Source organism: Pelophylax lessonae (genome assembly GCF_965119305.1).
Source record: "Pelophylax lessonae genome assembly, chromosome: 3".
In the NCBI taxonomy this organism is placed as follows: domain Eukaryota; kingdom Metazoa; phylum Chordata; class Amphibia; order Anura; family Ranidae; genus Pelophylax; species Pelophylax lessonae.
In genome coordinates, this window is record NC_138770.1 from 227978614 (window position 1) to 228006354 (window position 27741).

Genomic DNA, 27741 nt, shown 5'->3' on the forward strand with positions numbered 1-27741 from the left:
GCACAATATGCACTCCTGAGCCTTGCATAAATCACACTCCTGAGCCCCGTACCCTGTGCAAAATGCACCCCTAGCCCTGTTTCTTGCACAATACGCACTCCTGAGTCTTGCATAAATCACACTCCTGAGCTCCGTACCCTGTGCAAAATGCACACCTGAGCCCTGTTTTCTGCACTATATGCACTCCTGAGCTCTGCGCCCTGTGCAATATGCATTTGGGAGCCCTGCACTTGTGCAATACACACTCCTGCATCCTGTGTGATACACACTGTTGAGCGTTGCATACTGTGCAATGTGCAATTTTAAGTCCTATATAATACGCATTTCTGAGCACTGCACATTATGCACACCCGAGCCCTGTTCAATACACACTCCTCCTGAGCACTGTACAAAACGCACTCCTGAACCCTGTGTGATATGCACCCTGTACATTGTGGACTCCTGAACCCTGCGCCCTGTACAATATGCACAATCCTTTACAGTAGAAAAGCCGGTATCTTGGTATAATCCGCAAATAGGTTTCCTTTATTCATGGGGAACAGTATATGAAATCCCCACAGAAGGCCAACACGTTTCAGCTGCTAGGGCTTAGTCATGGCTATCCATGATTTGGTTAGTCATGACTAGGGCAATGTGGTCAAAATGCGTTGGCCTTCTGTGTGGATTTCATGTTATGTTTCCCATGAATAAAGGATACTTATTAGTGCATTGTACTGAGATGCAGGCTTTTCTATAGGATTGCTCATGTATTGGGCTTACAGCAGCCGTCAGCCGGAGCACTGGTGCATGCTTTTAAGCATATTGTGGAGTGGAGGTAGAAGCACTGTCTGTTTGCTTCATTGTGCAATATGCACTGCAGATCCCTGTGTCCTAAAGGATATGCACTCCTCAGCTCTGTGCTCTGTGCATTTCTGAACCATGCACCCTGTGCGATACACAGTTCTGAGTCCGGACCATACCCAGCATTTGATGTGGCTTGCTGCATGCACCACTTTACTTCTCTCAACGGGGAGTTGGCAAGGTCGAATGTGAGCGATTGTACTTTTTCTTTGAAAAAAAATCTCTATATATAACATCATTATTTAATTTATATATATTATACATTAAAGATAGATAGATTAGATAGGTGTATAAACTTTCATTACCCTCACATTTTCCTGTGATGTGGTTTATCCAATCTGATTACCTCATCATTAGATTTAATACTATAAACAGTAATGACGTAAAGTTGAAGACTGGAGGATAAAATACTTGTATGCATGTATGTAATATTTCCCTAGAAGTATAGGACTTTTTTTCTACATAAAGGTATAGTGTTTTGGCAGCTGGGAGGGAGAAATGCACCACAGCAACTTTGCAACAGGAGGCAAAAAAGTACTACACAGTATGCTGCTTGGCAGTACTCATCCCAGATTTAAAAAGGTCAGAACAAAAAATGTTTAATTCTCTTATAAAGTACAATACAGAGGCTGGCAGTCTGGCAAATGGATAAAATGAAGGTGCTGTAATGGCTAGTCTGAGATGCAGTATACTATAGCTGTATTTGTCAGCATTAAAAAGTCAACAAAAATGTATTAACATTTCCATTTAGTACAATAAAATAAAGGGGGGCAGTTTCCTTTGGTAGTTTGACACTATAGTGAGTGACTTGTGCGAATCTCACATGCAGAATGCCACTGGCATTGTTGCCTGGATCGTATGCTGATTGCTGAACTGCTGAAAGCCAGTGTTAGCAGAAACTTTATTATGGAATTCTTCACAGCAAACTTATTGGCTGATTTTCTGTTACATTTTTTTTATGAAAGAGAGCCAAACTTTTTTCACCCCTACTTATTGGCTGCTAGAGACAGCAGGAACTTACTTCCTTAATTCAGGATGCTAGGGATGATAGGAAGGTTTTCCAGTATCCCAACAATATTATGTGTGCCAAAAATGTACATGAATTGGAAGTTCACAGTTTGCCAGAAGTCTACAATTGTGATGACTCACGAGTAGTGTTGAGCGAACACGGACTGTATTATTCGGGTCCATACCGGATAATTGGATTTTTGTTACCCGGACACGGACCCGAAAACTTTACTGTATGTTCGGGTTTAAAATCCGTGTTCGGTAATTTTATTTCCTGTTTTGTATGTAATGGCGCGCTTTTAATGGCGGGCTTTCAACAGCCAATCAACAAGCGTTTAACTGGTGTGCGCCATTACAGCCATGCCTACTAATGTATTAGTAGCTGTGATTGGCCAGCTGAAGCATGTGACCCAGGTCTTTATAAGCTCGAGAGACACAGCGCGGTGCGCGTCAGTCTGCTGTAGTGCAGGGAGAGAGCACACATAATGGTGCTGGCTGCTGCTGATTAGGGACAGACAGGGTAAAACAACATTGTGCTGAAAAGAATGCAGGGACAGGTCGGAGTGTAGGCAGGGAAAGATATTTGAGCATTTTAGGGACAGGCTGGAGAGATTAGGCAGGGAGAGATTAGGAGACACAGGACAGAACAATCGTCCGTTAGCGATCTACATCAATTTTGCTGTGTGGGGGGTGGTGCAATGAACGATCTTTTTGCCCTCACTTGAGCCCACTGAGGAGGAGGGAGAAAAAAAATATATTTTTATCAGTCTATTGTGTGCAGCGTTCAGCTATATTTTACTACAGATTGCTGTTCTAATCTGCTATTTAAAAATTACAAATTTAAAGGGGAATTTTTTTTAAGAGCACTTGCCATGCTCTTAACTACATTTTGCTGCCATTTGCAGCACTCTAGCCTTTTCCATTGGTTTTTTAGAGCCATTTTAGTGCCTGAAAGTTCGGGTCCCCATTGACTTCAATGGGGTTCAGTGTCCAGGTAAAGTTTGAAAAAAGTCCGGGATACGGACCCGGACTTTTTTTCAAGTTCGGCCGAACCCGCCGAGCACGGACATCCAGGTGTCCGCTCAACTCTACTCACGAGTACATGTTTCCAAGCAGCTAATACTACTTTATGTGAAGTGCAACATTTATTTTGAAGTGTTTGAGGGACTGCAGCTTCATTAACGATACAAATTATACACTAACAATTTTTAACAACAACAGAATGGCTAAAATTCTACAGCAATAACATAGTCTAACACTTTCCTACTTTCCTTACCTAAATTCCACTTCTACAAGGCTAAGCTCCTTTAAGTCTGCGCTGAGTTCAAATGCCCGCAATATAGGATCTTCTTCTGTTAGCATAATCAAAGATGGACTGGCCAAGCATCGATAAATATCAAGTCGAAACCTTAAAGAAATCATGCTTGTTTTAGAATACAGTTGTGTTTTATGCATCCTTTTATCATACCACCACCTTGAAACATTTCTAAACCCAAAGGCAAAAATGTAATCTATTTACACTTATGAGTCCTTTCCTGCAGTGGTTACATCAGTTTTATTTTTTCAGTCTATTTTCCTTCATTTTCACTTGGTAATCCTGTGTATAATAAACTTTGTACCCAAACAAAATTTATGTCCTTTTTTTTCTACAAATAGAGCTTTCCTTTGGTGGTATTTGATCACCTGTGCGATTTTTAATGTTTGCGCTATAAACAAAAAAAGAGCGACAATTTTGAAAAAAAAAAAAAAAAAAAACAATATTTTTCACATTCTCCTATATAACATTCCCAAAAAAAATTTAAAAATCTATTTTTTTTAACATTTTAGGCCAATTTGTTTTCTGCTACATATTTTTGGAAAAAAATCGCAATAAGCGTATTTTGATTGGTTTACGCAAAAGTTATCACGTTTACTAACTATGGGAAAGATTTCTGTCATTTTTATTTCTTTATTTATTTATTTTTAATAGTAATGGTGGCGATCTGCGATTTTTTGCAGGACTGCGACATTGCAGCGGACAGATCGGACCCCTAACTGATATTTTTGTACACTTTTTGGGGGACCAGTGACATTACTACAGTAATCAGTGCTAAAAATATCCACTGTTACTGTAATAATGACACTGGCAGGGAAGGGGTTAACCCTATGGGTGATCAATGGGTTAAATGTATGCTTACTGACATGTGTAGGGGGGGGTTCTGTGACAGAGACAGAGATCTCAGGTTCAGCTATGCTGAGTCCTGTGATATCCTCCTGTCTGTCACTGAGAAGATCCGCCTGCTTTGTTTACATAAGCAGGCGGGTCTTCTCACACTTTCCCCGACGATCGGGGAAGAGAGGCGGAAATCACGCCCCTGAAATCAGTAGGAGTCCAGCGACCTAGGTCTACGTCGCTGCACCCAGGGGAGCCGCAGTAGGATTACTGTGAGCAGTCGGTAAGTGGTTAAGGAGTGGTGGCTATTTATTTTTTTAATTTTGGTCTTCAGATACTGTATGTCTGCCTGTGTTCAACTTCAATATATGTAGGCTGATTGGATTATTAGTTTACAAAAGAAAAGATTAACTTGTTTGTACTTTATGTTAAGTTACATGAAGCGACAAGGATACTGCATTTCTGGCAAGATCCATAGGCAGAAGTGAAAACTGATGCGGCCACATCAAATGAACTGAAAGCTGCAATATATTACATTTTTGATTTTGGGTTTATTTATCTTTTTAAATGATACTTCTTTTACCTTAAATTAAACCTTCTTTTGAAAGATATTATAGACGGTGTATTTTAGAAAGTAATATGCACTTTTTTACATTGTAAATAAATGTTTTTGCAGATGTACAGTTTTTATAGTTGCATTGGTTCAGCCTTTAATTGAAGATGCATTTTTGACAGGGTTTAGATACTAGGGTACCTTTACTGGATATTTTATCAATGCTGTATATTATATACTGCAGGCATCACTAAATGGCAGCCAGCAGTCCATGTCCGGCCCAAGCTACTGCTCTATCTGGACCACCGCGACCACGCCATTTAGCAGACCATTTTGTCCACAGCCTCCGACGCTGTCATTAGCACAGCCGATCGGGAGGCGGGACAATTCTGGACTGGGGCAGGACCAGCATTGCATGGAGAGAGGCAGCTGCCTGAATAAACTTTTCACATTAACCAGGAGGTGATTGGCTGCTAGGAGGCGGTCCTAGCAACCAATCACCAGCTTCCTAATACGAAAGGTTAACCCGGCAGCTCCGCACCCCATCCAATGCTGCTGTGCCTCTGCCTTCAGTTCAGGATTGTCCCACCTCCTTCTCCTCACTCTGTGTAAGATAGGAGAGTGAAGGGAGGAAAGTACAGGGCTGTGAACTTGTGAGGGAGGGGGAGCAGGGGTCATGTACAGGGGGGCAGTGCTGTGTGTGAGAGGAGGGGGGAGATGTGAAGGGGGCAGTGCTGTGGGGGGGGGTGAAAGGGGCAGTGTTTTTGCGGTGATATGTGAGGGGGGACAGTGCTGTGGGGGGGGGGATATGTGAAGGGGGCAGTGTTGTGGGGTATGTATGTGAGGGGGTCAGTGTTGTGGGGGGATGTGAAGAGGGCAGTGCTGTGGGGGGGGTGTGAAGGGGCAGTGCTGTGGAGGTGACATGTTAAGGAGGCAGTGCTGTGGAGGTGACATGTTAAGGGGGCAGTGCTTTGGGGGGTATGTGAAGGGGGCAGTGCTGTGGGGGTGACTTGTGAAGGGGGACAATGTTGTGGGGGGCATGTGAAGGGGGACAATGTTGTGGGGGGGTATGTTATGGGGGACAATGTTGTGGGGGGAAGTGAAGGAGGCAGTGCTGTGGGGGGGATGTGAAGGAGACAGTGCTGTGGGGGGGGGGGTGGTGTGAAGGGGGCAGTGCTGTGGGGTTGACATGTGAAGCGGGACAATGTTGTGGGGGGGTAGAATGTGGCAGTGCTGTGGGGGGATGTGAATAGGGTAGTGCTGCTGGGATGATATGTGAAGGGAGACAGTGCTGTGGGGGGATGTGAAAGGGGCAGTGCTGTGGGGGTGACAATGTTGTGGGGGGGTATGTGAAGGGGGCAGTGCTGTGGGGGGATGTGAAAGTGGCAGTGCTGTAGGGGTGACATGTGAAGGGGACAAGGTTGTGGGGGGGTATGGGAAGGGGGCAGTGCAGTGGGGGGGGGGGGAGGGATGTGAAAGGGACAGTGCTTTGGGAGTGATATGTGAGTGGGTCAGTGTTGAGGGGGGGATGTGAAGGGGGCACTGCTGTGAGGGGGGGTGTGAAGGGGCAGTGCTGTGGGGGTGATATGTGAACGGAGACAGTGCTGTGGGGGATGTAAAAGGGGCAGTGCTGTGGGGGTGACAATGTTGTGGGGGGTATGTGAAGGCGCAGTGCTGTGGGGGGGGATGTGAAAGGGGAAGTGCTGTAGGGGTGACATGTGAAGGGGACAAGGTTGTGGGGGGTATGGGAAGGGGGCAGTGCAGTGGGGGGGAGGGATGTGAAAGGGACAGTGCTTTGGGGGTGATATGTGAGTGGTCAGTGTTGAGGGGGGATGTGAAGGGGGCAGTGCTGTGGGGGTGACAATGTTGTGGGGGGTATGTGAAGGGGAAGTGCTGTGGGGGGGATGTGAAAGGGGCAGTGCTTTAGGGGTGACATGTGAAGGGGACAAGTTTGTGGGGGGTATGGGAAGGGGGCAGTGCTGTGGGGGGAGTGATGTGAAAGGGACAGTGCTTTGGGGGTGATATGTGAGTGGTCAGTGTTGAGGGGGATGTGAAGGGGGCACTGCTGTGGGGGTGTGTGAAGGGGCAGTGCTGCGGGGATGATATGTGAAGGGAGACAGTGCTGTGGGGGGGGGCTGAAGGGGACAGTGCTGTAGGGGGATGAGAATGTGGCAGTGCTGTGGGGGATGTGAAGGGGGTAGTGCTGCTGGGATGATATGTGAAGGGAGACAGTGCTGTGGGGGGATGTGAAAGGGGCAGTGCTGTGGGGGTGACAATGTTGTGGGGGGGTATGTGGGGTTGACATGTGAAGCGGGACAATGTTGTGGGGGGGTATGTGAAGGGGGCAGTGCTGTGGGGGGGCTGAAGGGGACAGTGCTGTAGGGGGATGAGAATGTGGCAGTGCTGTGGGGGATGTGAAGGGGGTAGTGCTGCTGGGATGATATGTGAAGGGAGACAGTGCTGTGGGGGGATGTGAAAGGGGCAGTGCTGTAGGGGTGACATGTGAGTGGTCAGTGTTGAGGGGGGGTGTGAAGGGGGCACTGCTGTGGGGGTGTGTGAAGGGGCAGTGCTGCGGGGATGATATGTGAAGGGAGACAGTGCTGTGGGGGGATGTAAAAGGGGCAGTGCTGTGGGGGTAACAATCTTGTGGGGGGTATGTGAAAGGGTCAGTGCTGTGGGGGGGGGAGATGTGAAAGGGGCAGTGCTGTAGGGGTGACATGTGAAGGGGGACAAGGTTGTGGGGGGTATGGGAAGGGGGCAGTGCTGTGGGGGGGGGGGAGATGTGAAAGGGGCAGTGCTGTAGGGGTGACATGTGAAGTGGGACAAGGTTGTGGTGGGTATGGGAAGGGGGCAGTGCTGTGGGGGGAGGGATGTGAAAGGGACAGTGCCTTGGGGTGATATGTGAGGGGTCAGTGTTGAGGGGGGATGTGAATGGGGCACTACTGTGGGGGGGGGGGGGTGAAGGGGCAGTGCTGCGGGATGATATGTAAAGGGGGACAGTGCTGTGCGGAGGAAGTGAAAGAGGCAGTGCTGTGAGAATGATATTTGAAGGGGGGCAGCGCTGTGGTGGGGAAGATATGAAGGGGGAAAAGCAGCTGCACACAAAATGAAGTAATGCACGGAAAATGTGCAGGGGTACCATTGGCTCCTAAACACACTGAAATACAAGGTGCGGTTTCCTGCACATGGAAATTGCATAGGTACAAATGCACCATGGAGTTTCTATGTGGCTGCATTTTTAAAAAGGTTCCAGGGCCTTTTCCCAGCAGAAAATGCAGGCACAGCCCATTCAAATGAATGAGCTACCGTGCCTGCACACCTGGGCAGCGATGTAAAGAATCTGAGTCATAGCACAAAAATGCGATTTGGACCTCTTCTGGAAACATTTTTTACTATTCAGACCTCCATGAATTTTAGATCAATACCCCTGATATACTGTATATAATATTAAAATGTATTCTAAAGTAAACTGCCCTTACATATTATGTATTTTATCACTTAAAAAACAGCATTGTACTGTAACCTAGAGAAAGTAGGTCCCTATACAGAAAACAATATTGTATAGGCCACTTTTACCAAATCAGATCAACAATAAACATCAAAATGGGCCCGCACATTGTGTCTTCTACTGATCCCCATGACAACAAACAGTAGCAAATGAAAGCTGTCTAGTTAGTGTCGGTACTCAAGTCATGGCCCTTTTCCATCAGTGCAAAGATCACTTAGTGAGGCAAACATAATTCATAAATAATGTATTAATGAACAAAGCATTTCCTCCTCAGTAGTCATACAAATGCAATAAATGAAAAATAATATATCTTTCCAAAGTCATTGGAATAGACTCAAAAACTTTTAACTCTCATCATTTTGTTCTTCCAGAAGCAATATTTGACCCAGATCTACTATCAACATTCCCACCACTATAAGTCACCGCTGAAAACAGATCCCGCACACTTCCTTTAATCCAAATTACAGTTAAAAAAAAACTGTTCATGTAGCATACATTTTTTGATTACTCTTTGCAAGCTCTTATAAGAAAAACAATGTTACAACATAATCTCATAAAGGCTAAACATTTTTCTACCCCAGACTTAAGCCTCGTACACACGTGTCGAAAATTGGCAGGGAATTTTCGTCCAACGACCGATCTGCCGATTTTCTGCTTGTTAGTATGATGCTTCCGACAACCGACTCCGACTTTTCGGCCGAAAAAAATCTGGTGTGCAGACTATAAAATTTTTGTCTGCCGTCAAAACATGTCCGATTTTCGTGCAGTCAGTACAGATTTCGACAGGGAAAAATCTAATGAGCAAGTCTGGGCATGCTCAGAGAAGAAAGAACACAAAGAAAGCAAACCAACACATGACATCACTTCTGAAGTAGATTTTTGTGGGGCGAGAAAATTCGTGTGCAGTCTAGGCACATTCCGACCAACAAAACACAACTCTGGACAAAAGACGGCGTGTGTACGGGGCTTTAGATGGACATTCAGAACCTGAACAGATCTATGTTAAAATCTTAACAGACGGCTTCTGGGTGTCATCTATGCCCTTTCCTCTGACTTCTCCATCAAGATCAATAGCACAACTATCCATACCTCCCCTCTTTCCCTAGTGCTAGGGGTAATTCAGGGCCTTGACCTCTCCCTTCAGGCCTGCATCCAATCACTGTCCAAATCTTGTTGCCTTCACCTTTGTAACTTTTCTAAACGATGCCCCTTCAAAACCAATGACAATACAAAGGTACTTATTCACTCCCTGTCTTTCGCCTCAACTATTGCAACTCCCTTCTCATTTGCCTACTCCCTTCAGTCTATCATGAATGCTACCAAACCAATCCACCTTAACACCCGTTCAGTACTCACCACCCCTCTATTCCAATCCCTCCACAGATTTTCAATCATCCATCAAATAAAAATACTAAAAACAACATACAAAACCATCCACAACGCTGCCCCAAGCTTCACCCCCAACCTCATCTCAAAATATCACCCAAACTTTTTACTTCACTCTTCCCAAGACCTCCTGCTGTTTAGCCCCCTCGTCACCTCCTCCCTGGCTTACCTCTAGAACACTTACAGAGTCTCTCCTATCGTCTGGAACATCCTACTCCAACTTGTACGGCTGTCTCCTATTCTGTTTGTTTTAGGTAATCCCTGAAAACTCTCTTCAAGGAAGTCTATACCGCCACCACCTATTAACTGATATTTACTTTCCATACAACTCAACTTTACAAGGTAACTTACCTTTTGTATTACTTGCCCCACCCTAGACTGTGTGCGCTCATAAGCAGGGCCCTCGTTGCCCTGTTAAATTGTGTTGTAACTATATTGTCTCCTTTTATTTTGTAGAGCGCTGCACTAACTGTTGGCACTATATAAATCCTGTATAATAATCATATTACATGTTTAGATGACATATTTGCAAAGACCTAAACATTTGTACAGTTTTGTTCTCTATTATTATACCTAAGAACACATTACCATCACATCAACTTTGACAAAAATGTCCACATTCAAAAGACTCAAAGCACTGTAGATGGTATTGTTTAGTGTAAGTGTGGTAAGAACTGCTAAAAGGAAACTTTCACGTGCTGAACGCCAGCAACTATGTGCCAGTCCTGACCTGGAGTGTCTTAGACTGTCCTTCTTGTTCTTAGCAGTACACAGGGTACACTCACAGCCCACAGCATGAGGTTTTGGGAGGGACACATCTTGTTTCAGAAGCATCGTTAGGATCTCATAGTTGTTTCTGTGAGCAGCTAATATAACAGGGGCCACATCCATGGTAGTAGAATACTCTGGGTTCTGTATACGCTCCATGAGTTTCTAAAATATAAAACAGATAGATTTTTACTTTTGAAGTTGAACTCTCAGATTATTAATTGTACAGCACATTACTGATATACTGAAAAAACATTTGCTATGCATGGTTTACTACTTGTGGGTCAACCCAGGTCACTAATTCTTTTTGATGCTGAAGTTCAATTTGTTGCCATGGTGAAGGACATTATAGTTATAGCTTGTGACCAGTGGTGGTTCTCCCAGGGGACAAAATCCTTTCCATTTTTAGACCACTTGGCAGTACACCATGGAGTTACTACACATAGATCATCTTTTACTATAACAACAAAGACCTGAGATATGCACACTTCAATGAATAGAAAGCTAGTTAGATTTTTTCGTCAAATTCTTTTTATTGTTAGTTTAGCAAAATTGTATATACAAAATCAAGCGTGTTACACAATGAAAAAGTCTGCCACAAGGCAGACTACAAATCAAAGTTTGTGACCAGTATCAGGGATGGGACAAGGGGTGGGCTGGAGGGAGGTTTCCCTGGCCACAATAGTTTATTGCGGGGATGGGGGGGTGCCTTGACCCTAACCCTAAGGGAAGGGGGGGTGCAGTTTGGTATCCTTGCCCTGGGCGCTGGATGACCTTGTCCCGGCACTGACCAGTATAGTAGGATCCCCATCCAAAAGTACAGATCAAGATGTTTAATAACATACCCCACACTTAATTTCTTCACCAGTAATTGTCAATTAAGGTAAACAGAAAGGAGATAACCCCTCCCAAGTTCTTCCACAGATAAGTAAGCACTAGGATTAGAAGTATCAGATAGTATATACAATGTAGAGGAATACCTACAAGATCAATACTTACACCATTAACTCTAATCAGAGGAGGTTGATTTGGAAGAGATACATCCACTTTAAACCTTGTCAGATTTGAGAGGTGCATCCCAATTGGAATAGGTGGCCTTATAAAGGGGAAAAGCCTTGTTCACCAGCAATTTCCAGGCTGTCAATGTTGGCATTGTGATCTTTTTCCAAGAGAGAATATTCAGCTTTCTTGCAGAAAATAATAGCAAGGTAAGGACAGTGTGAGGGGCATTTGCAGGAGCTAGGGAATCCACTAAGCTCAATAGAAGGGTGTATGATTACAGTGGTGAATGAGGTGATGCAAGTCAGGACCTCCTTCAAATATAACTGAATAGCTGGGCATTCGCAATAAATGTTAAAAAAATTGATATATGTGGAGGAGGAGCAACACCGGCAAGAAGAGGATTGTTTTCTATATATCCTTGCTGGTCTGACCTAAAGTGTATTCTGTATAGAATTTTTTTCCTTACTTAGTCTCTGGCTGTGCCAATCTGGTAAAGGGGGCCTCCTAAATATCATCCCAGTCATCTCTATCCAACCCGGGGGCAGTGGTGTCCCATGTGATTAACATGGTTGTAAAAGAGAATCCAGAAATAGTAGTTTTGTAAATGATGGAAAGTGTTTTGGTTAAAGAGTTATCTCTCAGTAATTGCTCTTGGTCTCATGACAAAAATGTCCGTCAGGGAGGTCAGTCCTAAAATGTATGCGGAAAGCATGCTGGAGTTCTAAGTACCTAAAGAGGTGAGTATTTGGAAAGTGATATAAGGATTTAAGCTCATCAAACATCAACAAAGTTCTATGGTGACCTAAGTGTTGGAGCGTTTTAATTCCAAACCTGGTCTATAAGACAGGGTCAGGATAGGCATAAAAATGAACCAGATTAGGGTTCTTCCACGGAGTGTGTGGAAAAGCAGGGGGAGCTCCTGACCTCCCAACCCATGAGCAACACCCCAGGCTGTGAGGACAGAGCACTTGGAACAAGTCAGCACATAGGGGGATCTTGGGCCCCTATTCCCCATATGCATCAAGGCCTCATGGGAACCAATGATCCCTGTTCCTAGGGCCACTGTAGCTTTACCAAAAGGGGACTTTATCCGAACATTCCCCCAGTGGTTCAAAGGGTGCCGAGAGGAATCTTTTGAGTACCGTTCTGCTGAACTTCATAGGCGTGGCCTTTTTTAATGAGAGAAGGAATCTTCTTATGATCGTGTCTTCTGCCAAACTAACATCTAGGTGGGAAGATAGGGCTGCCACCTGAACCTTCAAAGTGTTATAGGAAATGCCCTTCTCTGCACCTTCCTGTAAAAAATCTAAGATTGTCAGAATAGCCCCTTTGTCTGGGGCTCCTATGTTCTCGTACCATAAGACAAACTTTTTCCTCACTTTTTCATAGATGGCTCTAGTCACAGGTTTCCTGCTGGCTAAGATGGTGTCAATCATCCTGTTAGACAGACCTTTGTTTTTTAACCTCATATTTCAGGAACCAGGCCAAATGCTTCCTGACATTGAGGCTCGGGTGGTTGTTTAGCCCTTGGGACATGAGGTTTAACATGTCTGGAGGTGGTAAATTGGGCTGAATGCTGAGGTTTCTTAAGTGACTGGACCATGGTCCCCTCAGGCTTAAGCCTGCATGGGACTTTGGTGTTAGTTGCCGCTTTTCTTCATTCACGCTCCTCCCTATGCCCTGCAAGAAAGATATGCCTTTTGCAGATTGGCGTCTAGTTCGTTTTTTTGATTCGCAGAATAGTAACTCGTCTGGATATGGCTCTACCCCTATGACTTGCTGTCTTAGGTTTTTTGGGGCTTCTGCCATTACCTTTGAGAAGATCCTAGGTGCTGACGAGATGCTATCTGGCAAAGCTGTGTATAGAAAATGTGGAGTGGTAGCCGGGCCCTGCACAGCAAATCTTAGGCTTTTTTGATAGTTTTTTTTTATTGGTATATATAGATGTGCATCCTGCCGATCCACTGTGGCTGTGAAGACTCCCAGGTACTTGGTTGGGGGCGATAGGAAAAGGTTATCAAGTAGCCTACTGCTACTGTACCATGGAAAAAAAGTTTCCCATGATTTTCTTTCACTGGTGATGGAGTGCTAGCCTGACTGGAGCTTGCTGGATATTCCAGATTTTCTATGGCTGTATGAAGGGGACCAATTGTGCTTTTAATTTCCTTTTTAAAAGAATTAAGCATATCCTTAAGGAACCCCTGTGACTTCTTGGCCACCATTTTATTGATGCATTTCTGGCATACGGGTTTTTTCCATTAAGGAGGAAACCTGTGACCGCAAGAGGTGCATGCCTTTTTCTCTTCTGGGGTCTTTGTCTGTAAATAAGCACAAAGGACCCAGTGAGGCAGGCAGTTGCCATACACAACAATGAAAAACCGTTTGTTGGTGAGGTAAAGACAGAGGGAACTCCAGGGTGCTCTGGCTTACCTTGAGCTGTCCTGACCGGCAGGATCTGCAGGGCAGTGTGGGGAGGCATCCGACATGGTCAGTCTCAGAAAAGGAACCACAGCATAGGGACCTTTAACTGCTTCCTGCCCAGCTCCAGCCCTGCCCCCAGCTGCCTCCATGCAGGTTGGTGTACATACCTGCATTGCAATCTCCTGATATTCTAGGGTCTGCTTCCTTGTAGAAATAAGGCATTTGTCTTTGGCTTGTTTGTGGTTTAATGTTGTGAGTTTTCTTTCAAAACTCATGTCGCCGCAAGTGACCTCAGCGGATGTCCCCTGCTCCGATTTCCGCCCTTCTCCAAGATGGCTGCAGACCAGAAGCGGGTCACTTCCGGTCCCAATGCCTTCTTGCTCCTCCAACAGCGATGATGCTGCCTGGAACACCAGCTCGCGGTTGGCCCGCACAGGTGCCCGAAGTGCGAGAGGACAAGGGGGTGCCGCATCGTAGGAGGTATCTGCCAGACGGGTATTTGTGGCTAGCAGACAAGCATAGAAAATCCGCAGGCTCCAGGTACGGTCTAGGGGGGGGGATACCATCGGCATCCTGACAGCTGGGGGATGGTTGCAAACCCCTCAGTAGGGGTGAAACATTTAGGCGGGGCCAGCTTGCCCCAATGTGCCGCCCCTGACCTGCGCTGCCCAAGGCTCGCTAAGCTGGATGGGAGGCTGCTCAGGGAGCCTCCTGCAATTAGCACAGAGACTGAAAAAAATAACAAACACATGCAGCTCCTGTGGGTCCGGAGGAAACACAACTAAACTGAGGCGGAAGGTATGACTGGCATTTTTTTAATTATAAACGTGTTTTCTGTTTCAGGTGGGAGGAGCCCATCTCCCAGGTGCTGCCCTGGAAGACAATTAGAGAAAAATTATTTAATATAAGAAGTGCTGAATGTAGGCAAGATCCAGCATCTCAAAGAAATAGGGGCAAATCATCAGCATAGAGTGCATTTTTTTTGGGTGCGGCCACCTACTTGGATGCCCTTTACTGCAGAGGGGAAACACAGAGCTGAAGTTATAGGCTCCATCATGAGTGCAAATAATTCAGGGGATAAGGGACATCCCTGCCTGGTGCCCCTGGACACTGAAAAAGAACTAGACACCTCCCTATTCATTTTTATGGCTGCCACAGGGAGGTCGTAAAGGAGATCTATCCACTTCAGAAAGGGCAACGAAAGCCCATGTGGAGTAAAATACTCCACATATAAGTCCAGTCAACTGAATCAAAGGCCAGGAACACCAGGATCCCCCAGCAGAAGTGTAGGAGAAGAGTTGAGTATGCATGAAAAAACCCCTCTTTGGTTTATGTCTGTGGTCTTTTGGTGCACGAAACTCATTTGTTATGACAAGACTAGATAGTGAAAGACCTTGGTGAAGTTAATGGCCAACATTTTGTTAACGATTTTAAGGGCTATAGGTCAATAGGAGGTGTAATATAAAGGATCTTTGTCTGCTTTAGGTAATATTACCCCATAAAAGGAGGGAGGTAGGGTTTCCACAGTCAAACAATTAATTCTATTTTCAAAGGCCGAGTTCACCTTATAAAAAAAAAAAAAAAACATGCAGACAAGGGGCCTCAGTATATTAAAATGCACTGTGCTTTTTTTGCAAATAAAGTGTAATGTGATTGGCACACCTGTAGGCTTCTGCTGGCAAGTGCACCCTCTTTCCATATCCCAGCAATGCCAAGTCTCTGGAGAATGTGTACTGCACATGTGCCAGGGAAAGAGAGTCTGCACTGCAAATGGGCCACTTTTGAAAGAGTGAAGCATGCTGCTATGATGCTGAGAAGGAGTATCAAAGCTCTGCTGTGTTGTGGAAGCTATTAGGGACAAGCGAAGGTAAACAATATAGGGGAATATATCAGGCTAGGCTTCAGGGATACCGGCTATGGCCTACAGGTGTGTCAATCACATTACACTGTATTTTGCAAAAAGGCATAGTGCTTCGTATTATGCTGGGGCCACTTGTCTGCATAAGGTGGACTCTGCCTTAGAATAAAAATTTGCTGATAAAGCTATACTTCCTTACATAATTTTGCAGCTAAACACCTAAGGAAATATTTTATAGCTCATTTGTTTGGGGTACAATGTTGTAAGTTTATTCATTACCAAAGTACTATATTTGTTTTATAGAACTAAGCAGATGTGGCCCTCGATAAAGATCATATGAGTCCTTGAAGACCCTTTAATGTAGCTCACTGTTTTGTTTGTGTTTGACATGCCTTCTTTAAAAGAACATCAATACAATAGCTGGTTCTTACCACGATAGTCGGTCTTGTAGACCATTTTGGACGATGATTGAGTAAGATGTCCACAGCTCCTACCACTTCAGAGTCAATTGCCACCAGCAGTGCATCTGTGGACTGAATAGTTGTGTTAATGTTTGTAGCCACCAGTAAAGGGCAGAGATTAGAGACAATGAAGTAAACAGACGTATGCCTACAAATTATATAGCATTATTAGTTTAAAGGGTATCTCCAAAAAATGTAAAATCCTATTTGGCTGGGTTATAAATATGCACACTACCTTTATAAGAAGAAACAAGATCTCATACTATTTTTTGGTTTTATAGGCTGATGTCTGACTTTGAAAATGCAAAAGTTATTATAGAAAAGCACTGCAATTTATGATGCAATGTCAATATCACCAGCAGGTTGTGCAGGAAATGTAACTTCTGACTTCGGGTAAAACCTAGGTGTTGAGTGTGGAAGGAACCCTACAAAGAAGTTTTGTTTCCAATTTGCCTGCACATTTTTTATAATTATTGTTATTATTTAGCCAAACTATTCTAAGAGCTCAGCCTTTTCATGATTTTCTAAAAAAAAATGCTGATGATAGGTTTCATTCCATCACTTCCAAATATTTGCTGTTGACCTAGCCACTTGTCATTTACCAACTACAATGCCTTGAAAAAGTATTCATACCCCTTGAAATTTTCCACATCTTTTCATGTTACAACCAAAAAGGTAAATGTATTTAATTGGGATTTCATGTGATAGACCAACATAAAGTGGCACAAAATTGTGAAGTGGAAGGAAAATGATAAATGGTTTTCAAAAATGTTCACAAATAAATATCTGAAAAGTGTGGCGGGCATTTGTATTCAGCCCAAGTCAATACTTTGTAGAACCACCTGCAATTACAGCTGCAAGTCTTTTTGGGTATGTCTCTACCAGCTTTGCACATTTAGAGAGTGACATTTTTGCCCATTCTTCTTTGCAAAATAGCTCATGCTCTGTACGATTGGGTGGAGAGCATCTGTGAACAGCAATTTTCAAGTCTTGCCACAGATTTTCAATTGGATTTAGGGCTGGACTTGACTGAGCCATTCTAACACATGAATATGCTTTGATCTACACCATTCCATTGTAGCTCTGGCTGCATGTTTAGGCTCGTTGTCCTGCTGGAAGGTGAACCTCCTCCTCCAGTCTTTTTCAGAGTCTAACGGGTATTTTTCTAAGATCGCCCTGTATTTGGCTGCATCCATCTTCCCATCAACTCTGACCAGCTTCCCTGTTCCTGCTGAGGAAAACCATCCCCACAGCATGATGCTGCCAGCACCATGTTTCACGGTGGGGCAGGTGTGTACAGGATGATGTGCAGTGTTAGATTTCGTCACACATAGCATTTGCTTTTAGGCCACAAAGTTACATTTTGGTCTCATCTAACCAGAGCACCTTCTTCCATATGTTTGCTGTGTCCCCCACATGACTTCTTGAAAACTACCAACTGGACTTCTTATGGCTTTCTTTCAACAGTGGCTTTCTTCTTGCCACTCTTCCATAAAGGCCAGATTTGTGGAGTGAACAACTAATGGTTGTCCTGTGGACAGATTCTCCTACCTGAGCTGTTGATTTCTGCAGCTCCTCCAGAGTTACCATGCTTCTCTGATTAATGCCCTCCTGTCTGTTTAGGTGGACAGTCATGTCTTGGTAGACTTGCAGTTGTGCCATACTTTTTCCATTTTCGGATGATGGATTGAACAGTGCTTTGTGAGACTTTCAAAGCTTGGGATATTTTGTTATAACCTAACCGTGCTTTAAACTTTTCCACAACTTTATCCCTGACCTGTCTGGTGTGTTCCTTGGCCTTCATGATGCTGTTTGTCCGCTAAGGTTCTCTACCAAACCTCTGAGGGCTTGACAGGAGCACTGTATTTATACTAAGATTAAATTATACACAGGTGGACTTTATTTTCTAATTAGGTGACTTCTAAAGGCAATTGGTTTCACTAGATTTTAGTTAGGGGTATCAGAGTAAAGGGGGCTATATACAAATGCATGCCACACATTTCAGATATTTATTTGCAAAACATTTTGAAAACCATTTATCATTTTCCTTCCACTTCACAATTATGTGCCACTTTGTGATGGTATATTATATAAAATCCCAATAAAATACTGTACATTTGCATTTTTGGTTGTAACATGACAAAATGTGGAAAATTTCAAGGGGTATGAATACTTTTTCAAGCCACTGTACAGTAGCCTACATCAGTTAGTTCCAGATTATTATTTTTTCTCCACTCCAGTGTAAAAGCAAAAATGAGATTAGTTATTAATCACCTAAGTACTTTTAAATGTTTCCCACAGTACAGCGTGAAACTCTTCCAAGCTTTTTGCCATAAAGGGTAATGCAACATTTGACTTGCAATCCTGTTGAAAGGATTTATGACATGTAGCAAAGCTGGATGAGCAAATGTTTTTCTACAATTAGTTTTAACAATTTTAATTTTGCTTGCATAAAGTTTGAGCCTCTTGTAGAAAACATAAATGCATGTAAACAATCCTGCCAAACCCAAATAAAAAGGATTGGGATCACCAGCAAAGGTTGGCCCCAAATGCAAGTAGAATGAACAGCCATCTATAACTTACCAAACAGCCCTGACGCTTGAACTCTATAGCCCTGACATCGTCAGGGATCAGTATAGGAGAAGCCGTGCAACCCCCAGAATGGTAGCACTTGTGGAAAGAGAAGACAATGGTGAATGATGAACAGAGAGCGTAAGCCACAATGAGTAATAGAACAGAAAAACAACAGAATATGACTTAGAAATGACATTCACAAGCCTGTATGAATATGGATGATGTATGAATACACTTGAAACATTTGAAACCCCTGTCAGGTCTTTATTTCGGATGTTGCTCCACTGGCGGCCAATGTCAAGGAGACAAAATTTTTTAGATAACCCAAACATTTGTCAGTGAAACAGGAACAGACAGAAAATCTTCAATTATGGATGTGTGATTTGGTGACAGCCGCCAAAGGTAGGGTTTCCCCCCACCTTGGACGGATTTTCATTTACTGCTGTTCCATTCATTTACTGTTGTAAGGACACAGACACATGTAAGAACCTGACAGAGGCGCTACCCCTTTCCCACGCTCCAAAATTGCAAACAAATATATAGTTAGAGTTCCACATTTGGTTTTGAAGTTAGGCAGAGGGTTAAGCTTTGTTTTTTTTTTTTTTTTGTTTAGTTGTAGGTTATAGTTATGGATATATAGTTGAGGTTTTGGGTTAAGGGTTAGTGTTGGAGTTAGGGGCTGCAATAGATTTAATTTAGGATTAGGGGTTACTCCGAAGTAATGGTTATGGGTTGGGGTAAGTTATTAAGGATTACATTTTGAGTAAGAATATTATTATGTTGAAATCCTTAAACACACACAGTATGGCTGCCACACATTTTGGAAAAATACGCTTTGGCAGAAAATGAAAATGCACTTATGTACAATTCATTGGTGCTAAGAGTAATGTACTGCAAGCTTTTCTGCCCATACGCCTATGCCATTTGTAAATGATTAAAAAGCTTACAAACGTTAAAAGTAACAAAGACAATAAAGATCCAATGACAGTTTTAAATGTTAGTGACTATATACTGGTTGGAAGAATTGCACTATGGATACTATGGATTGAAGAATGTTTTTTCAATTTTAAAGGAACACTAATCTCAAAAATAGCCTTGCTAAATTGTATGTACAGTATTGAAAGGTAATATGCAGCATAATTTGTATAGTATATTCTAACCTCTAATATATACTATTTTACATTTCTCTTTACCATTTATGCACACATTTTTGGATTGGGGCTGCCTGTCCTCCACATTTTGAAGTGTACCGTGTACATTAAAACAAACTGTGGCACACAGGAACAAATTTGAAACAGGAAGCTTCCACCTAAGTAGTAGGTAATGTATAAGGGAGTGCACACCTATAAATAGAAATGGATATTTATAAAGTAAAGCCAAAATCTTGACATTTTTGAAGAAATTAATAACTTTTCTCTTCTGTATCATTTTCAAATGCAGAAAGATATACAGTACATAACTGTCCAGATGTGCAATATAGCAACTACGTCTAATATAAATAGCTGTGACATTTTGCAGGCCTTTCTTTTATACAATACTGAGCGTCTACATGGATAGATAAGAGAATGTGTAAACCACTGCCAAAACAAATGGAAGATAAAACCTTCTATTTCAAAGACAACATATACAACTACGGAATGTACCTGGCAGCCATGATCTAGAAGAAGTTGTAGTATATCCAAATTCTCATTCTCAATGGAAATGGTAATAGCATTTCTTCCTAAGACATCTACTGAATTAATATTCAGCTCATCTGAACTGTTTTCCTCCAGGAGTTTTTTAACCATATAATAGTCACCTGTAAAAAATGTATTAATATTATTATTATTGTTTTTATCTTTAGCATGATGGACTTGTAGTTCCAAAGTCCCGGGTTTAAGGCCAATAGAACCCTATATATAGAGATGAATCTAAAACAAATTAGAATATTATCAAAAATGTAATTAATTTGTTATTTCCTATCAAAAATTGAAACTCATATTTTATAGATTCATTATACACAGAGTGATATATTTCAAGCATTTCTTTATTTTAAATTTGATAATTATGGCTTACAGCTAGTGAAAACCCAAAACTCAGTATCTCAGAAAATTAGAATCTTGTGAAACAGTTCAATATTGTAGACTCATGGTGTCACGCTCTAATCAGCTAATTAACTCAAAAGGTTTCCTGAGCCTTTAAATGGTCTCTCCGTCTGCTTCAGTAGGTTATACAATCATGGGGAAGACTGCTGACTTGACAGTTGTACAGAAGACAGTCATTGACACCCTCCACAAGGAGGGTAAGTCACAAAAGGTCATTGCTAAAGAAGCTGGCTGTTCACAGAGTGCTGTATCCAAGCATATTAATGAAAGTTGAGTGGAAGCAAAAAGTGTGGTAAAAAAAAAAGGTGCACAAGCAATAGGGATAAACGCAGCCTTGAGAGGATTGTAAAGCAAAGTCCATTCAATAATTTGGGAGAGATTTACAAGGAGTGGACTACAGCTGGTGTCAGTGCTTCAAGAGCCACCACACATAGATGTATCCAGGATATGGGCTACAACTATCACATTCCTTGTGTCACTCCTGAACCAGAGACAATGCCAGAAGCGTCTTATCTGGGTTAGGAAGAATAGGACTGGACTGTTGCTCATTGGTCCAAAGTCCTCTTTTCAGATCAAAGTACATTTTGCATTTCATTTGGAAATCAAGGTCCCAGTGTCTGGAGGAAGAGTGGAGAGGCATATAATCCAAGTTGCATGAGGTCCAGTGTGAAGTTTCCACAGTCAGTGATGATTTGGGAAGCCATGTCTTCTGCTGGTGTTGGTCCACTGTGTTTTATCAAGTCCTAAGTCTAATTTTAGAGCACGTCATGCTTCCCTCTGCTGACCAGCATTATGGAGATGCTGATTTCATTTCCAAGCAGGACTTGCACCTGCCCACACTGCCAAAAGTACCAATACCTGGTTTATTGATCATGGTATCACTGTGCTTCATTGGCCAGCAAACTCACCAGACCTAAACCCCATTGAGTGTCTGTGGAGTATTGTCAAGAGGATGATGAGACCCAACAATGCAGATGAGCTTAAGGCCACTATCAAAGCTACCTGGGCTTTCATTACACCTCAATAGTGCCACAGGCTGATTGCCTCCATGCCATACCACAATGATGCAATAATTCATGCAAAAGGAGCTCCAAACAAGTATTGAGTGCATGCTATACTGTACATGAACATACTTTTCAGTAAGCCAACATTTCTGTATTAAAAAACTTTTTTTTATTATTCTAATATTCTGAGATACTTAATTTGGGGTTTTTACTAGCTGTAAGCCATAATCATCAAAACTAAAATAAATAAATGCTTGAAATATATCACTCTGTGTGTGATGAATCTATATATTATATAATTTTCACTTTTTGAATTAAATTACTAAAATAAATTACCTTTTTAATAATATTCTAATTTGTTTGAGATGCATCTGTTGGTGTATTTGTTCTCCTTATATTTGCCATCCAGATATTCCAGTCTCCCACAAAAACTAAAAAATTTCTGGTCAGTTAATCTCAGGTAATCTGACACTTTGGTGCCTGGAGATTGTTGCGGCACTTGGTATACACTAGTTGTAAATTATAACCTAAGATAAAGATGCAATGTTTTATTCTTTGTCTGTTCCAGTCTGATATTATTATTATTATTATATAGGATTTTTATATAGGATTTATATAGCTCAAACAGTTTACGCAGCGCTTTACAAATTGAGGGTAGACAGTACAAATACAATACACTTTATTACAGTAGGAATCAGAGGGCCCTGCTCATTAGTGCCTACAATCTAAGAGGGAGGGTCAAGAGATACAAGAGGTAATAACTGTGTGGGGTGGGCTGATGGAGAAAATAAAAGTACAGTTGTTAGGTGGTTGCTAGGTAGGTTTCACTAAAGAGATGTGTTTTCACACATATCACAAGCAATGTGATATCACAGATTGAAAAAGGTTAGTTGCTAATATGACTTGAAACTGACAGATTCTTTAACCACTTAAGCCCCGGAAGATTTTACCCCCTTCCTGACCAGGGCCTATTTTGCGATTCGGCACTGCGTGAATTTAACGGACAATTGCGCGGTCGTGCGACGCTGTACCTAAACGAATTTGATGACCTTTTTTTTCAGAGCCTTCTTTTGGTGGTATTTGATCACCTGTGCGATTTTTTGATCATGCGCTATAAACAAAAAAAGAGTGTCAATTTTGCAAAAATAACAATATTTTTCACATTTTTTTTATATGAAATTCCAAAAAAAAATGAAAAAATCTAAATTTTTTAACATTTTGGGCCAATTTGTTTTATGCTACATATGTTTGGTAAAAAAAATTCCAAAAAGTGTATTTTGATTGGTTTGCGCAAAAGTTATTGCGTTTACTAACTAAGGGAAAGATTTTTGTCACTTTTGTTGTTTTTTTTTTTAACGAGTAATGGCGGCAATCTGCGATTCTTTTTGCGGGACTGCGACATTGCGGTGGACAGATCGGACCATTGACTGACATTTTTTACACTTTTGGGGTTACCAGTGACATTACTACAGTAATCACTGCTATACATATGCACTGTTACTGTAAAAATGACACTGGCAGTGAAGGGGTTAACTTTTTTTGAGAGGGAGGGATTAAGTGTGTCCCTAGGGGCGTGATTCTAACTGTGATTGGATGTGGCTACTGGTGTAAGAACAGAGATCAACTGTCCTACATAGCAGAACCGTATGATCTCCATTCTTACACAGGGAAGAATGACAGGCGGCTTTGTTTACATTAGCCGCCTGCCTTTCTCCCGGTGTAACGGACGATCGTGAGTGCCCGGCAGACATCGGTCCGCCGGGCACACGCGCGGGGGGGGTCCGTGACCGAGCGGGAGTGGGAGCGGGAGCGCGCCTCCGGCGGCGCGCGTTTGCTCCCTAGAGCCTCACAGGCTAGCGACGTAGTCCTACGTTGCTTTGCCTGTGAGGGGCTGACCGCCGCAGTAAATAGTCGTACGGCGGTCGACATGTGGTTAAGCATATCAGAACCCAAGACTAAAAATTAATAGAATTGCATCTTACCGGTCCTCAGATGCAGCAGCTGCATTTATTTTCTTTGTTTTAACACACGTTTTTTCCTTAGTTTTAACCTGGTAATCCAGCCATTGACTCATTTCTTGTCACAGGGTGACAACCATACTGAGCAGTGTTGTCACCCTTGTAAAGGAGGAGTGCTAGGATTGCATAAAACTGCAGTACTACATAGTACTACATGACACCTACCTCTGGGGGAGGCATTTTGTAGCCCATGGAAATAGCTGGGAACAATGCTAACTGATACGATCTGTTGGGATCCGAGGGGTTAACAGGCAGCTGTGAGTTCAGTCAATTTACAAGTGGCTTTATTCATCAAAAACAAAAGTAATGGCAGCCTTTGTCTTCATGGGCATCTCAAAACACAATGCTCAGAGTCCCAGCCATAGCATATAACATAGCAAAGTCCCAGTTCAGGCAAACTCACCCAGCAGGTTCAAGTCAGAGCCAATAGGCTTCCATCCAGCATCAAGGTCTCCTCAGCACTGATAGCAAAATAGCCATTCTTCTTCTCCTTTCTGACCAGCGCCCTAATGAGCAGGCCTGAAAGTGAAGTACTTGCCCTCTTTCCGAAACCCTCTCCTAACCTACCCCAGGCTGACACTTTACATATCCCCCCCTCCTCTGTTCCAGGCCAGGGGTTTGGACACTATACACCAAATGGCCATAGGCCTGGGAGGGGGCATCCTGATTCCAATGCTTGCTCCAAGGTCTATGCCCCCCTGTGAGACAACTGCTCTCCACAGTAGGTCCAAATATAATGACCTGACCCTGGCAGACAGGTTGTGCACTTGACCCTGGGCCCTCACTGACAGTTTGTGCCCACATTTGGTCACTTTACCATTCTTGGTTACTCTGTAGCGTAATGTATGATACACAGCAAATTAGGGGACTACATATCTTCCCCAGGATGCTTTGTCTCACCGCTAAACAGTGTGACCTGTTCCCTGGCGGGGATCAAAGTGTAGTCCTTCTGAGCACCAAGGAAATTCTCTAGGGAGCCCCAAAGATATGACAAGTCAGGAACAGAGGGAGAACTCTATGTTTCTGCTCCCGCAAACACCTCCAGGGGACCTAGGTCAGCTTCTGCAAGTTCGCACATCTAAAATATTTTATCACTATTTAAATCCTGCAACACATGTATCACTTCACATGGGGGTTTCTCCTTTTAGGGGGAGGCCCCTGAACCTTTGAGCTTTTCAGTCCCAAAATATGGGGCAATAAATATTAGCAAGTCATCAGGCAACCCTGGGATCCCTCCAACTCTTAATGTAGCAGTTCCTGCTGTTGTGGACAGTGTTACACGGCCATTGTATAGTCTTTGACAACACTATGTACAGAGACCACTCCAATCTTTTTCCCGGGTATCAGTTTTCCCTGCGACCTGTCCGATCAGAGCAGGGTAACCCCACTGCCGGAGTCAAGAAGTGCTAAAACCTCTTGTCCTTAAATCCGCCCCACACTCTCAAGCAGACTTAGATTGTTTTAGGACCAGCCTCGCATTCCATTGGCTCCTTCTGCCTTGGACACTGGGCTGCCATATGACCCAGTTGGTCGCAGGACTAACAGTGAATCTCATGGGCTTCCCTTCCCCCTGCCGACTCTCAGGAGGGTTTGATGTTGAGGTGCTCTTGGCAGACGTCTCAGGCACCCGATCAGACACCATGCGTTCAACAGCTGCCATCTTGGCGCTGGAATGTGCTTTCTTGGTCTGGCCCAGCTCTCTGGTTGCAGAAGGGCACTCACACAAGTTTTCTGCACAGCTGTACTGTTCAACTGCGGCAGCCATCTCATCCAGGTACTGGGGCTCCAACTGAGCCACCCATGGATGTACAGTAGCTCCTTAAGAAGACCTTGCAGAAACAATCTATGGCAACTCGATCCATGACTTTAGCGAGTGTAATTTCCTCAGGTTTCAGCCAATCCTGGAACAGGTGCATTAGATGATACAGCTGAGCACAGGCAGGTTTAGCCCTGTCAAAGCTCCAGCCATGAACTCGGATCACCCTTACAGCAACAGTCACTCCCAGCCTTGCTAGTATTTCTGCTTTCAACAGTTTGTAGTCCCATGCTGACTCAGGGGCCAAGTCCTAGTATGCCTGTTGGGGATCTGCAGTAAGGAAAGGCCCCAGCACATCCACCCAGTCTTTCTCAGGCAGACCTTCCCTTGTTGCAATCCACCTAAACATTGCCATATAAGCTTCCACATTATCTGTGGTGGTCATCTTTTGCAAAGTCCGCTGCACAGCCCTCTGAGGGTCACTCTTTACATGGGGGTCACTTTTCCTTGTTTAAGGCTGCTGAGTCAGTGCCTTCTGTAAACCCGCTATCTGTTCCATCAGTAAGCAGTTTGTCTATTGCTGAGCAGCAACTAACTGCGCATTAGCCACTACTAATTGGTTAATTTGTTCCTCCATAGCTTTATCTGATGCTTTTCCAACTTGTACAGCTTTAATCCGGGACATGGGTTTGGCCTGAACATCTCAAACTGCCCGCATCCTCCACCAATTGTCAGGATCCGAGGGGTTAACAGGCAGCTGTGAGAAAGTTCAGTCAGTGGCTTCATTCAGCAAAAAACAGAAATAATGACAGACCTTGTCTTCATGGGCATCTCAAAACAACACAAGAAACTCTTCTTATTAGTATAGCACAGTCTTTTTATAATAATGCTCAGCCACAGCATATAACATAGAAAAGTTCCAGTTCAGGCAAGCTCACCCAGCAGGTTTAAGTCAGAGGCAACAGGCTTCCATCCAGCATCAAGGTCTCCTCAGCACTAATAGCAAAACAGCCATTCCCCCCAGCCTCTCTGACCAGCGTCCTAATAAGCAGGCCTGAAAGGGAAGTCCTTGCCTTCTTTCCTTAACCTACCCCAGGCTGACTCTCTACACAAGTCAGAGGCAGACAGCACAGGTATGTTACTAGCTCACAAGATCTTAAGTTAGATGAACAGCTATTTTTTCCTGCGCTTGTCAAAGAGATATAATAAAAATCTATCAGTGCTATATTTAATAGACCAAAAGGCAGCAAATAAGAGAAATTTATTGTTAAAATTTGCATTCACCAGACAATGGGTTCATAATATACATGGTGCATCATCCACCATGCAGACACCATTTCCAGTCATGGGTGGGCTGTATCAGAGAAAGCAATGGCAGACCTAGAATGTGCAGATGCAGCATGATGGTTGTCAGGGAAATATCTAGCACACACATTCAAAGCCTAATTCAGATGTTTCTTGATTTTCTTGATTTCTCATGAAAAGGAAAAAAAAATGTTTTTTTCATCTCCAGGATTACTATAATGTTGATCATAAATGAACATCTAAAAATAATTTTTACTTTTAAACCAGGATAAAATGAAAAACAAGTATAGTTTTAATTAAAAAAAGAAGCATTACAGTGGTCTCAACAGGCCATTAGAACTCTACATGTTATGCAGTTCTAAAGTTCTGTGCTAATAAGGGCAAAAAGAATGTTAGGCTATTTTCTCTCTGGGTTAAATGAATGAGGTTAATACTACATCATCAATCCTAAAGTTCTGTAAAAATTAAGGGAGGAAAAAAAAATGTAAGGCTATTTTCTCTCTAGGTTGATTCAGGAAAATACTACATTATGGCCATTAGATGGAGCTGATGATCATAAAAAAAAATAAAAAACATATTTACTTTAATTATCAGCTCCACCTAATTGCCATAATGCAGTATTTTCCTGGTTCGCTGTACATAGCATTCTGTATAAAGCATAATATTGGACCTGGAGAGAAAATAGCCTAATAGCATTTATTTTTTCCCATACTTGCACAGAACATGTGTACATGCAATTTGGGTATTTGCAGCATCAACTGTGGCTTGTAAAGTCACTTGAAATCCTTTAGCCCCAACTCACATGCATGTGCATAGATGCACATTTTACATTTTTTTCAAAGCCTATTTATTTGAATGGGCTGTCCTATGCACAGAAATCGCACTAAATAGGTGGATTTACTTTTTTTTTTTTAATGCCTTGTACAAAGCATAGTAATCAGTTCCTATGCTATGTGGTGCAGTAAAACACACATGAGCCGATTTAAGTTTACATGGACATAATCGTTCAGCCCATTTTGGCAGGCATGCAGATGTGGTAGAAC

At 43.0% G+C, this 27741-nt stretch overlaps 1 protein-coding gene across 1 annotated transcript in view; it reads right to left on the reverse strand.

Annotated features, from left to right (window-relative positions):
• TRPC1 (transient receptor potential cation channel subfamily C member 1) overlaps positions 1–27741 on the reverse strand; it is a 152388-nt gene that overhangs the window by 95070 nt on the left and 29577 nt on the right. The window contains exons 2-5 of the mRNA XM_082251742.1: positions 20175–20329; positions 15928–16029; positions 10178–10380; positions 3125–3256 (exon numbers count right to left, since the gene is read on the reverse strand). Coding sequence (XP_082107868.1) covers positions 3125–3256; positions 10178–10380; positions 15928–16029; positions 20175–20329 — 592 coding nt within the window. The remainder of the gene's footprint in view (positions 1–3124; positions 3257–10177; positions 10381–15927; positions 16030–20174; positions 20330–27741) is intronic.